Below are 12902 nucleotides of genomic sequence, written 5' to 3'. Positions count from 1 at the left end.
CGATATCACAATATAGTTTCCACACAATGCACAACACTCTACAATATACTCACGACTACAACAACTAGCCTTCTCTTCTTCTTTCAGTCTACCTGAACTCTATACTTTACTTTACTTTCTACTTTCAAACTCTCCGCCAAGTTAGAAAACATACGCGCCTGCTCAGTGCTCACAATTCAGTTGATGGCCGTAAAGAGCTTATACGTTAAGTTAAATCCCACTCTGGTGCCAATAAAACAGAACAGAATAGGCCGGCGGTCACCACCCCCAAAATGACATGGTAGTAGTGACCAGATCAATCCTCTAGTCGCTAATAATGATGTACTTTTATATTTTCAAGAGAATATATACGAATATGCGGTTTAAAATTTTCTGAAGTTGGGAGAACATTATAAAACACGCGAAAATTTTTAAAAATGAGAAAAAAAATTTCGTAATTTTTGACATTCAACTCGCTGTAACTCAGCAAATAATAAATATTTCTCTTTACGAATTTAATTACATATATTTGACCCAATTCTAAAAAGAGGAAAAATGGTCCAAAGTTTCCAAAACATTTTATAATTTTATCACTGCAATACATCGTTAATTTGTAAACATACATGTAAACGTAAACGTTTTTCTATATTAATTTGCAAGAATCAATTTAACACGAAATTCATGTATTTAAATTTGCAGTTCTTCGCGCCCTTACCGGTGTCACTGTGATCGTGTTGTAATACATATATCTGTAAAACTTCGTAACAATAAAAAATATTAAAATTAAATATAGTTTTATAAACATAACCTATTCGATGTATGTACATTCTTGCAGACGACACGGAATGTGTCACGTCGGTTTCAATTAGTTAATACATAAAATATGAGTTTATTAATTTTACAAATAAAAATAGATAAATACTTAATATTTTCAATATAATAAAACTGAAATAATCAGCAAGCATTACACAATTTATTTTACATTTATAGAATAATTAATCTCTATACGATTTGTCCGTAATTCATTAATCGTGCTCGATAATATTGATAGTGGTTTTAACGATTCTAATATATGAATGTGGATTAAAATAGAATAATAATTAGAATGAACAGAAATATTGCTAGATTAAACATTTATTTAAATAATTAGAATTAATATAAGAATGATAGTGATGGTGCAGTTTTCATAATGAAATTCTTAGATATCAGTACAGATGTGTTAGCCATCAAATGTGTGGGAAATTACATATTTGTTGGTATGAAAATGATTTTTAAGTAGCAATAATTAATAAATACTATAGTGTATATTTATATGGTTTTTAATCACAGGATCAGGCTGCAAGTTGTATGTGATATACAAAAATGATTTCAAAATAAAATTAAAAATAAATGCATTACATCCTGATAACATACATGGTATTGTGTATAGAAATAATAAGTTAATTGTTTATGGAGGAAAATGTTTGTGCTGCTTTGATCTTGATATGATAAATGATTCAATAAAGTAAGTACAAAAATAAAAATTTACAGTATAATGTCTTTTGAATTTCAGGATCTTTTATTTTAATTCTATATTAATTTATCAGCATAACAAAATCGGACATTGTACATAAATTTGATGATTGGATTATAAGTGTTGAATGGCTAGAGCCATTACACAATTCCAATTTAACTGTTTTATTTGCACATAATAATGTTTTTACTTTTGATTTTAATGAGAGAGAGTATTTTAATACCACTTGCAATGAAACATGTCTATTGTATCCTTTATACATTTTTATTTGATTTATTTATTGTCTGGTTTCATTAGTTTAAATAATATTTCTTTAACAAAAATATTCAGATATGCTGGAAGTATGTGTGGTAATGGTCCTGGAAATGTAATTATATTTAGTGGAACCGTATTTCAGGAAATTTTAATATGGAAAGTAAACCAGAATAAATTAACAACTACTCCAAATGGAATTAGCAAATACTCCAAAGTTTTGCATAGATTAAAAGGACACAAAGTTTGTATTATTGATTATAATTCATTAATAAATATAACCAGTTCTATAACTTTAATAAAAAAAGTATATTTCAGGGTGTAATATTTTCAGTGTTTTATAATTCATTTAATAATTTGATTTGTTCTACGTCTGATGATAGAACTGTGCGATTATGGAAAGTAGTTTCAGAATACAATTCAGATCAAACAAATCTGATCTGGGAAAATGTTGAGGTATCTCTTCAAGCTACAATGTATGGTCACTTAGCAAGGGTATGGAAAGCTATAATGTTAAAAGATATGATTGCGAGTATTGGAGAAGTAAGTAATAACATTATCTTGTACTATATATCAAATATGTATTGATTACTTTGTATCATCATAATTTTTAAATGTTTTCTTATTTTTAAAATAAAGGACTCTCGAATATGCTTTTGGGATTTGTCTGGAAAATTATTGAATAAGGTGGAAGCTCACTGCGGTGCACCTATCTGGTGTATAGATATGTCGCAAGATAATATTATTTATACAGGAGGTGCTGATGGTTCAGTAAATTCTTGGCCTTCTAATAAAACTACAAATTATGTACAAAACAAATTAGCATTAGATACTGACATGGTTCCTAAATATGTCAATTATCTCCATAATTGTGATATTATCGTATATGCAAATATGAGAAGTTCTAGCAAATTATTACACTATTTAGAAGATAAAAACTTATTGGTTGATGCTTATGATTTACCTATGCATAATTCAAGCTACTGTATTATGGAAATGTCTCCAGATAGAAAGTCAATTGCTTTAGCTTCAATTAAAGGTGAAATATCACTTTACAAAAGTAAGTTTCAATAAATTTGAATAATAGTTAATGAATCTTTGCTTTTATCAGTATTTAAAGATGAAACAACTTATAATTATTACAGAATCTGAAAATACATGGATTAAAAATGGTACCTATAAGATTACTGAATTTAAAATATCTTCTATGCAGTGGTTGAGTGTTGATATAGCTTTAATTAGTGCAGCAAAAGGAAGTTTATGTGTGGTTAAATTTTCTATTCAAGGTAAAGTTAATTAGTAATGAATTAGTAATAAATTAAAAAATGATATAAAAAATATTTCAATATTGATATGTTAAATTTAATGTTTGAGGTTTCGAAATTTTATCACAACACAAATTGCCTGCAAGTCGCGAACGCTGGGTTACAGCAGCTTGCATGTATGATAATATTATGATATGCGGAGACAGGATGGGTAGTATTTTTGTGTATAAACTGTCAATTGACTCTGTTAACCCAATTCAATCTTTTAAAAAAATTCATGGCAGACTGGGTGTACAGTCATGTATTGTAATTGAAAACAATTTACTGACTAGTGGTCGTGATGGAAAATTAAGATTTTATAATATCTATAAACTAGATAATGAAGTTCCAAAAATTGAATACATATATTGTAAGAACATGCCCATGGATTGGGTTAGTAAAGTGTTAAAGTATCAAAATGACTATTATGTTTTAGGGTTCAAAGAGGTATTATATATTATTACTAGATAATTTAAAAAATAAAATCATTGCAATTGAAGTTAAAATTTATTTATACAACAATAATTTATATTTTATTTTAGGATGAGTTTGTTATGTATAGTGTTTCATTAAAAAGAATTTTAGTTAAATTTTCTTGTGGAGGTGGCCATAGATCTTGGGATTGCATAATTTACAATAATGAAATACATTTTGTATATATTAAAAAAAAACAATTTCATAGTATTGTTATTCCTTTAGATACTTTATATATTCCACCTTTATTGGTATGTATAATACACAATTTTATCAACTTTCATTGAAAATCATAAATAATTTTGTGTATATTACAGACAGGTTTATGTAAGAAAGAAATATACACAGTTAAGTCAATCCCAATCGTCTCAAAAAGTTGTAATATTTTAGTAGGTGGAGGAGAGGATTGTACCTTGAATTTAATACACATTAATTCATCTACAAAAGAATCAAACATGAACTTTAAAAATTTAGAATCCTTTGATGGACATTTATCTTGTATTAAATGTATTTCAATATTTGCCCTGAGTGAAAATGAAAATGTTAGTAAAAGCTTAATTTTTTCTGGAGGTGGAAGAGCTCAACTAAGAATATGGGAAGTGACCATAAAGTCAAATAATAATTTGTTTGAAAGTGCGGATTTGCTTTGCAAAGATCTTTCGTCATACATGTTATATGGACCAGACACAGAACGAGATAAAATTTGGATTGGTAAAGAATTAATGTACAATATTGATCCAGAAATGAGATATATGGACATAAGCACACTAAAAATTTCTAGTAATGGTCAAAGTATACTTATTTTTATAGCTTGTTCGGATGGATGCTTAAGGTAACCATGATTTGCAAAAGTAATATCTTATACTTTTTAAAAATGAATGAATATTCTTTTAGGACATTTACCTATGACGTATTTTCAAATGAAATAAAATTAATCAACACTTTGTCTTACAAACATCGATGTATTTTAAAAATTCACTCATTTATATTTCGAGAAAAAATATTTTTAATAACCATGGCAACTGATGGATTTTTAAACTTCTGGCATTTTTTTTTTAATAACGAAGAAGTTGATATAACAAAATTATCTGTTAATGACGAAATGGAATTTCATTTACATCAATCAGGAATTAATAGTTTTGACATAGCAATTATTAGTGATACTAAATACTTATTAGCCACAGGTGGAGATGACAATCTCCTTTGCTTAACAAGTTTTCAAATTCATTTCCCAGATAATAGCATTCCATCTATACAAATTATTTCTATATGGAAGACTAATTGCGTACATTATGCGCAAATTACAGGTAATTTTATGATATTATCTTTTCAATACACCATGCAGAAAGTATAACTTAAAAGAATGACGAAAGTCGCCTCACGTTCAGTGAAAAATGTGTGCTCCATTCGCGCTTTCCACACGTTGTATTGAAAAATACTGTATCTAACATGTTCGGGAAAGAGATTCTCGTCTCGTATGCCTTTTCACTCTCGCTTCGCCTAGCTTGAGCGTAAACTTCACACAAGGCAAGAATTTATTTCTTCGCGCTAGTATTAGCTAATGTACTATTGTTGAATTCTTTGACAAAATATAATACTTTCATTTAATTTGTTTTATTACTTAGGTGTGAAACTTCTAAATAATAAATGGCTTTTTAGTGTTGGAGCTGATCAGAAACTTTCAATACATAAATATTCATTTAGCAACACTGAAATTCATTCCACACTTGTCAAAGATGAGACTCTTTGTATACCTGATATACAAGGGTTCACATTTATTGAAGATGCAATGTAATTATTATTGTAATTTTTTTGACTATATTTTTTAATTGAATGATAAAAATGAGTTTTAATTTCAGAAAAGATACAAGTTCATTTTGTGTATATGGAAAGGGAATCCAGTTATTACAATATCAAAACAAAGAATTCTCATGATGAACTTTTATATAACAATATTTTGTTACCACACCCACACACACACACACACAACTAAATAAATAAAATATCGTTAAAAAATATTTTACTTAATTTATTTTAATATATCTGTGTGGATCTGTATCCATAATAAATTATATGATTATGTAAAAAAATAAGTACCAAAGGAAGTTAGATTAACAGCTTATCTTGTCAAGTTATGTTTTCCACAATCCCGTAAATAAAGCTCTGCAACTTGCTAAAGAACCCATATGATAACCCATATCGATGCTCAATTGTCGTAAATAATTTGGATTTTAAACTTTGCCGGTCGCGAATTAACGTATCACGGGCAGATATTTTTCTGGCGTCGGCTGCTATATGCGCAGTAGACTAGATACGCGTACTGTCGCGATAATTTAGTAAATTAAAATTCTTTAAAACTTTTTGCAACTTTTTAAAATTAATCTCATAAATAGTATTGCTTTACACTTTATACAAAATGTCCAGTATAACAATATCAGCTGTTCGACCTAGGACAAGCATCCTAGATAAATCATTAAGTAAAGGTAAAGGAGAGGTTAGCTTGAGTTGTTTTGCTCTTCTTTTCTCAGAATTAGTTCAATACTGTCAAAACAGAGTATACACTGTTCCTGAACTACAAAACAAGTAATGATTTTTAAAACATTCATTAATATTAAATTCATTTTAAAAAGTAAAAATTTAATAAAAGATTTTATTGATAACATTGAAGATATCACACAAACCCATTATTTAAATTTACAGATTAGCTGAAATGGGAGCTGAAGTTGGACACAGAGTCACAGACTTATTAGTAGTTCGTGAGAAAAATGGTAAAAGAGAAATTAAATTACTCAACATCCTCCTATTTATAAAAAGTACTCTTTGGAAGTCTTTATTTGGTCGTGAAGCTGATAAATTGGAGCATGCAAATGATGATGAACGAACTTATTATATTATTGAAAAGGAATCATTAGTTAATAAATATGTGTCAGTTCCTAAAGACAAGGGAAGCTTGAATTGTGCATCTTTTGTTGCTGGAATAGTCGAAGCTGTTTTGTGTGATAGTGGATTTGTAAGTCCAATAATAAATTTAACATTTAATTGAAAAATTACAGTATTTTGACCAATTTGAATATTTTTTTATAGTCTGCAAAAGTGACAGCTCATTGGCATAAAGGAACTACTTATATGGTGAAGTTTGACGATGCTGTTATTGCTCGAGATAAACAATTTGATGAACGATAATTTTTGTTGAGATTTGTAAAAATTACTTTCTTTAATAAACAAGAATAGGTAATAAGTAATTTTATTTGGACTTAACATTAAAAGTATAATTACTATCTATCAAGTAATGACTATATAATTTCAATGTTACATTTTTATGTAAAACTGTAGGTAGGATATTACATTTCAAAAAGAATGTGTAATTCTAAATAAAAGTGGAAATGAATTATCAGTCATTCAATATAATTTGTAATTTTATTTTGTAAATGTATATTTTTGAAAGCTAAAATAATCAATACATTATTTATAAACCATAATTAATAATTATTTAGATTTATTTAAACATATTATCTACTTTATCTAGGATCAATTTAATTTTATATTTATATAAACTTTGCTTCTCTGTCTCTATAACTGATCAGACCAGTTCTGTATTTATTTTCCTTGTTATCCTAAAATTTGAATAATTAAAATTTCAGTACAATTGCAAAAAAGTTAACACGTTTATCAATGAATAAATTGAATAAATATAAAATGTTCACCCGATCACGCTTTAGGATGAAATAAAGAGATGCCCAAGATCCAAATACCAGACCAGTAAACCACAAGAAATTTTTTATCTTTGGTTTCCATACCTTTTCATACGAAAAGTATGCCGTGTACTGACGTTGAATTTGTGGATCAAACTAAAATATAAAATAATTAAAAATAGTAATAAATTTAAAAACTTTCATTTTTGTAATAGGTTCTATGAAATGTATTCATTTTTTTTAAATGAACTTGTAAAATAGAATTAGTAACCTTTAATACAAATCTTATTCAAAATGAACAAAAATAGAACATCAGAATTAAGTCAAACAGAATATTGTAAGATACATTATTCAATTAGATTACCTTCCTTAAAAATGTATTGTTATTGTTACTTCAAGAACTTAGAACGAAGTGCAAACATTTTTTATAAAGATTTGTGAAAGGTTGCTTAATCATTATTTAACTAATATCATTTTATTACTGAATGAAGTATTAAAATAGGTTAAATCATTAATTGCGCTGTAAAATTGATATTATTTATAATAGTAGAACTATTCTCATTTTGTTTAAATAGTTGTTAAATAATTAGATTATTGGTAGAATAAAAACCAAGAATATGAAAAATATATAAAAAAATGAAAACATCCTTAAAATGTTTCCGATTAATAGAGGTTATATTAGGAATATAACTTACTAAAGTTCCCTCAAATTTACAGTTTGGATTATGAACTTCTCTCAAGTACTCATTCCGTAATTGCAATCGTTTTTGAGCTCTCCATTCGATAATTTCTTTTTCTTTAGGAGTCAAATCATATATTTGTGCTGAAATTTTATCTTTACTCATTTTTATATTGATTCCGTTCAAAAAGAAAATTTGAGAAGATTCCGATACCAGACGACACTGCCAATATGCAGCACCAGGCAGCGCAGCAACAGCCAAGTATTTTTTAGATGCGCAGAAACAGAAAGCCGTGCGCAGATTTCGTTGCAGTTATATAATAAAATATGAATATGTTATCTGTATTCTTTAATTATTAATCACTTTAATAAAAATATGTATTATATGTATATATTTAAGATAAAATACAATAAATAATTCAATAAAACGACCGTGATTTGCGCAAAAAGTACCTGACCTCGATATTATAGTGTGTCTGTAGGTGGGAAAAGGCACTATATACAGATATAGTGGACGGACACTTTTAAGATCGATTTCTCGTTCACATTAAAAAAAATAGTTTTATTTAATTAACAAAACAAGAAAATAGAAATTTATAATAAATGCATTTTATCTTTAAATTACAATTTCATTGTTTACTATTTTCATTGGTATAATCATGAATGTTTTTTTAACTATGAATTGAACACTTTTTAATAAATTGTACAATAATTATAAAATTAATCAAATTATCAATCACTTTATTAACTAGAACTGAAAAGTGTTATTGTATCGGTACATAATTTGAAAAACAGAATAAAAACTTCATTTACTTATTCATCACTTTGATTTTCTAAGAAATTCCAATTCTAGCTTAAATAAAATATCAATAAATAAATAAGTTGGCTGTTATCAATTATTCTACTTTTCCAACTAAAAATTGTTATTTGATAGTACTTAATTATGGAAGGGAAATTCGAAATTTGTTCGCAACATGTTTTCTAAAGCGTGAATTATAAAAGATTTTTATTGGTCGAACAGTCAACCGAGTACTAAAAAGTCTTTAAATTGGAGATCTAGTAGTCAAACACATGTAAAAAAAAGTATTATCTTAATATATATGTGGGGATAAGAATTGAATATTTAATGCTCTTCTACAAATATACATATAAATTTTCAAAGTTAAAAACACGATTTTTTATTAATTTGAAATTGCGTCAGATTTTAGTGTAACATAAAAATAGTGTTTTCTAAGACACGTTATCATATTGAACTATTATTTGCAAAAACTATGAATTGTTAAAATTTTTAAAACACTTTTAATAGTGATTGACTTACCAATTTTTTTTATCATAAGATATCTAATAAAATAAATATTTAACATAAATCAGACCCAATCATAATCTATTCTACCTTTTACAAAACTTGAGTTTGTCAATTTGCTTGCTGTGATTGTTGTATGTAATGATATAAAAGTATCAGCCACTACTGCTGCCCAAAACAACATAAAATAAAATTTTTGTAATCTTTGTTGAAGACAATATCTGATCAGGGAATTTAACTGCCTTTCATAGCTCTTATTTTGGTTCTCTTTCCTGTCCTCGTTAAGTCAGTTTTCAAATGTCTTATGTTTTTAAATGGGTGTCCCAGGATATTCATCGCTTACATTATTAGCATTATCTGCCCAAGCACCTAAAAATAAATTCATTAACTTTATTTATTCAATGACAAGAACTAATAATTTATTCAATTTAATTATCTATTTAAAGAAGAACTCAAGTGATGGATATTGATCAACATTTTTAATAATTTCTAACTTGGATATAGCTCAGCAAGTATTCTCTCTGTTATTATACTTTGTACTACATTTGTTCTATCTAAACAGTCTACCCTATTGGAATTTCCCACATGGGATAGCACATGGTATCCCACATGGGAACCTACATGGGATCTTATGCGGGATCCCGAATGGGATTCCATGTGGGATCCTTTCCGGGAATTTGATAGGATTTCCCACATTGGATCCCACATGGGATCCCAAAAAATTCAGAAAATCTTCGCAATCCCACATGGGATTCCGCATGCGGAATTCGTGCGTCTTGTATGGCGTAGCCGATATGTCGCTTGTATAATCCTTTCCAAGTCGCTGCCATAGCTCCAGTAGGATCGATGGCGTTGCAGCGTTTTATTAAGAGAACTGTAAGAAGAATAATATTAATTGGAAGCAACTATTAACATAGTTAACTTTAGTAGAATAACAATATTCATGTGGTTGAAATAAACGCTTCAACAAGAACCTTAAATATTTCGACGCAGATTTTCGTTGTTTATTTCAACCACATGAATTGGCAAATAAATGTATTTTCTGTCGAGAATTACGCATTATCAAAGGTTATAAAAATATTGTTATTCTACTAAAGTTAACTATGTTAATAGTTGCTTCCAATTAATATTCTTCTTCTTACAGTTCTCTTAATAAAACGCTGCAACGCCATCGATCCTACTGGAGCTATGGCAGCGACTTGGAAAGGATTATACAAGCGACATATCGGCTACGCCATACAAGACGCACGAAATCCGCATGCGGAATCCCATGTGGGATTGCGAAGATTTTCTGAATTTTTTGGGATCCCATGTGGGATCCAATGTGGGAAATCCTATCAAATTCCCGGAAAGGATCCCACATGGAATCCCATTCGGGATCCCGCATAAGATCCCATGTAGGTTTCCATGTGGGATCCCATGTGGTATCCCATGTGGGAAATTACAATAGGGTATACAATTCATCCTGAAAATTCCATCTTGAACAGAAACCAATACATGTGTCTGAAGTTCGCAACGTTAAATTCCAACGAAAAAATAATTTGTCCAAAAATAATCAGTAACGTTTTCAATCGATGAATATAGTTGTAATAATGATATAAAACAAAAATACAAAGATCTAGATGGAAAACAATCATAAAAAACCACCCCCAAAAAAATCATTAATATTTCGCTGTATGGGAGTTCTGTATAGGTATAACCATTACCTTGTGCTACAAGCTATTTACATAAATTTTCTTATAGGAAACATAAAGTAGTGAAAATAATTATAATATGTTCCCTCAAGATCTTTTTCCCCATCCCTGAAAATCAAAACATTACCCATATAGACCAAATGTCAATACAGATTAAACAATGTTTTGATATTTTTATTCGATTAAAACATAAAAAATATTGAAGACATTCTTAACTGAACCTACGTCGTCATTGCCGACGCTCGGAAACATCAACTTCCCTCCCTACAGGGGATGAAAACTGCGCGTATTTCTCGATATTACCGGTTATTAATTATTTAAACAAAGTTTTGCTATTTTTATTTGCAATGTAATTATATAACACGGAAGGTTATGCTAATATAAACCTACGTTTGCTTTGCCGACGCTCGGAAACAACCACTTCCGTCCCTATAAGGGATGAAAACTGCGCGTATTTCTCGATGTTAACGGTTATTACTTATTTAAATAAGTAAAACCGCTTGTAAAGTTGTAAAGTTAAACAAAGTTTTGCTATTTTTATTCTCATGGCCATGTTCATCATGGGGTACATAAACTGCCATTTGTATGTTTTGCATGATTTTAATAACTCCTACTTCAAAAAGAGTACCGTACTCGAATATTTTTCTCATACTAATCTTATAATGATAAGCATCCATATAATTAATCTTCGGATTAGAATAAAGTGCCTGGGAAGAAAATTTTTACCAGTTGATGTATCCATGATCAACAATCTGTTATCGTATTTTTATATGGTGTGTTTCTTCACCGTACAGATAAACGGATAAACACCGAAATAGACAATTGCCGTCACCGATGACATCGATAATTTGAAACATATTATTCCCATCAGAAACTACATCTCCAGTAGTTACTCGTTTCTTCGTTTTTACGAGACTTTCTTTCAAATCGCTGAGTTTTTCCATATTATACTTATCTTTAATAGAACTACTCGATTTTCTAATCTTCTCATTAAAAACAAATTTTTCGTTTTCATTCGTTTTCTTCATTTTTAGAGCTTGTTGCTTCGGTAAGGGATTTGTTTTACACTCTTTAGCGAATTCCAATTTCATCTCTTGCACACTTTGCTGAAACACACTTTTCTTAGATATATTTACTTCTAATACGTCTTCCTCTACAATTAGCCTACTTAAATCAAATTTTCGTTCATCAGGAATTGTATTTTCTTCAATTAACTTATTGAAACTTGGCACAGCTGGTTCATTTACAATACTTTCTATTAAATTCTGGGATTTTAATTCTATGTTCGTCTTATTTTTTAACTTACCTTTCCCCAATTTCTCTTACCTTGTTCCCCAATTCGGAATTCCCACCATTCCATATGTATAGCTTAATTTAGTTTAAAAGCCATGTCCACTTTTCTCTTTAGAGCCTTACATATCTACATTTGAAATTAAAACAGGTAAAAGGTAATTTTAATAATATAGCCTAAAAGCATTATTAATTATAAAGATTACAAGCCTTGGTGAAATGGAAAAATAAGTCACTAACATAACGCATATATAATTACATTAGAATTTCGTTCGGACCGTCGTTGATGTAAGACATATCTACCTGCGAGTACCGATGAGTACACCATCTCTTTTTATTACGAAATAAGCCATCTATTTCAGTTATGAGTGAGATGAACTAGTAGAATCTTCAATCTGTGCTATTGTATTTTTCAACATTTGTAATAAAAATAAAAAATTTCGTACTAGATATTCTGATTATTTAAATTTTGCAACTGTATCACAATAAACTTTCTCCAATGGTGCTTTCAGTCCTTTACAGTCAATATGTTTGAATTAATTTGACACATAAATAGTAGAACTGTAATAAGATTATTATTTTTATTTATTACCAACTTTCTTATATTTTAAAAAATTGATTAATATTTACTTTTCATAGCAGAAAACTTAACTCTTGAAGTTATAAGCACAAGCAATTAAATGATTTTCATTTGGAATAAGCTGTAGTTTGGGGTTGTATTC

General features: G+C 28.7%; 3 protein-coding genes across 3 annotated transcripts; 2 read left to right on the top strand and 1 right to left on the bottom strand.

The window, feature by feature from the left end:
- Positions 1-825: 825 nt before the first annotated feature.
- On the top strand, positions 826-5636 carry LOC131664553 (WD repeat-containing protein 6). The gene is made up of 13 exons (XM_058935757.1): positions 826-1235; positions 1309-1483; positions 1566-1739; positions 1823-1988; positions 2063-2287; positions 2384-2804; positions 2890-3030; positions 3119-3495; positions 3591-3773; positions 3840-4354; positions 4417-4829; positions 5148-5313; positions 5382-5636. The coding sequence occupies exons 1-13, from the start codon at positions 1169-1171 to the stop codon at positions 5455-5457; spliced, it is 3099 nt and encodes a 1032-aa protein (XP_058791740.1). The 5' UTR covers positions 826-1168; the 3' UTR covers positions 5458-5636.
- Positions 5637-5813: 177 nt separating this feature from the next.
- LOC131665115 (trafficking protein particle complex subunit 5) lies at positions 5814-6747 on the top strand. The gene is made up of 3 exons (XM_058936754.1): positions 5814-6105; positions 6223-6532; positions 6607-6747. The coding sequence occupies exons 1-3, from the start codon at positions 5939-5941 to the stop codon at positions 6703-6705; spliced, it is 576 nt and encodes a 191-aa protein (XP_058792737.1). The 5' UTR covers positions 5814-5938; the 3' UTR covers positions 6706-6747.
- Positions 6748-6996: 249 nt separating this feature from the next.
- LOC131665120 (uncharacterized) lies at positions 6997-8132 on the bottom strand. The gene is made up of 3 exons (XM_058936767.1): positions 7910-8132; positions 7227-7370; positions 6997-7136 (listed from the first exon to the last, which is right to left on the bottom strand). The coding sequence occupies exons 1-3, from the start codon at positions 8057-8059 to the stop codon at positions 7068-7070; spliced, it is 363 nt and encodes a 120-aa protein (XP_058792750.1). The 5' UTR covers positions 8060-8132; the 3' UTR covers positions 6997-7067.
- Between the last annotated feature and the right edge of the window lie 4770 nt (positions 8133-12902).

This window comes from Phymastichus coffea, unplaced genomic scaffold (assembly GCF_024137745.1).
Source record: "Phymastichus coffea isolate CEN01 unplaced genomic scaffold, Cenicafe_Pcof_1.1 PCOF00003, whole genome shotgun sequence".
In the NCBI taxonomy this organism is placed as follows: Eukaryota; Metazoa; Arthropoda; class Insecta; order Hymenoptera; family Eulophidae; genus Phymastichus; species Phymastichus coffea.
Note: the sequence above shows the minus strand (reverse complement) of the source record. Positions and strands in the feature narration are given on the sequence as shown.

What these genes read in the sequence shown, in the direction of transcription:
- LOC131665120 (XM_058936767.1), bottom strand. Translation starts at nt 8,059, where the DNA reads ATGAGTAAAGATAAAATTTCAGCACAAATATATGATTTGACTCCTAAA. An exon ending in GTAAATTTGAGGGAACTTTA is followed by an intron (nt 7,371 to 7,909) that starts GTAAGTTATATT and finishes TTTATATTTTAG; the next exon opens with TTTGATCCACAAATTCAACG. An exon ending in TCATCCTAAAGCGTGATCGG is followed by an intron (nt 7,137 to 7,226) that starts GTGAACATTTTA and finishes TTCAAATTTTAG; the next exon opens with GATAACAAGGAAAATAAATA.
- LOC131665115 (XM_058936754.1), top strand. Translation starts at nt 5,939, where the DNA reads ATGTCCAGTATAACAATATCAGCTGTTCGACCTAGGACAAGCATCCTA. An exon ending in GTTCCTGAACTACAAAACAA is followed by an intron (nt 6,106 to 6,222) that starts GTAATGATTTTT and finishes TTAAATTTACAG; the next exon opens with ATTAGCTGAAATGGGAGCTG. An exon ending in TTTTGTGTGATAGTGGATTT is followed by an intron (nt 6,533 to 6,606) that starts GTAAGTCCAATA and finishes ATTTTTTTATAG; the next exon opens with TCTGCAAAAGTGACAGCTCA.
- LOC131664553 (XM_058935757.1), top strand. Translation starts at nt 1,169, where the DNA reads ATGAAATTCTTAGATATCAGTACAGATGTGTTAGCCATCAAATGTGTG. An exon ending in TGCAATGAAACATGTCTATT is followed by an intron (nt 1,740 to 1,822) that starts GTATCCTTTATA and finishes AAAAATATTCAG; the next exon opens with ATATGCTGGAAGTATGTGTG. An exon ending in TATATATTCCACCTTTATTG is followed by an intron (nt 3,774 to 3,839) that starts GTATGTATAATA and finishes TGTATATTACAG; the next exon opens with ACAGGTTTATGTAAGAAAGA.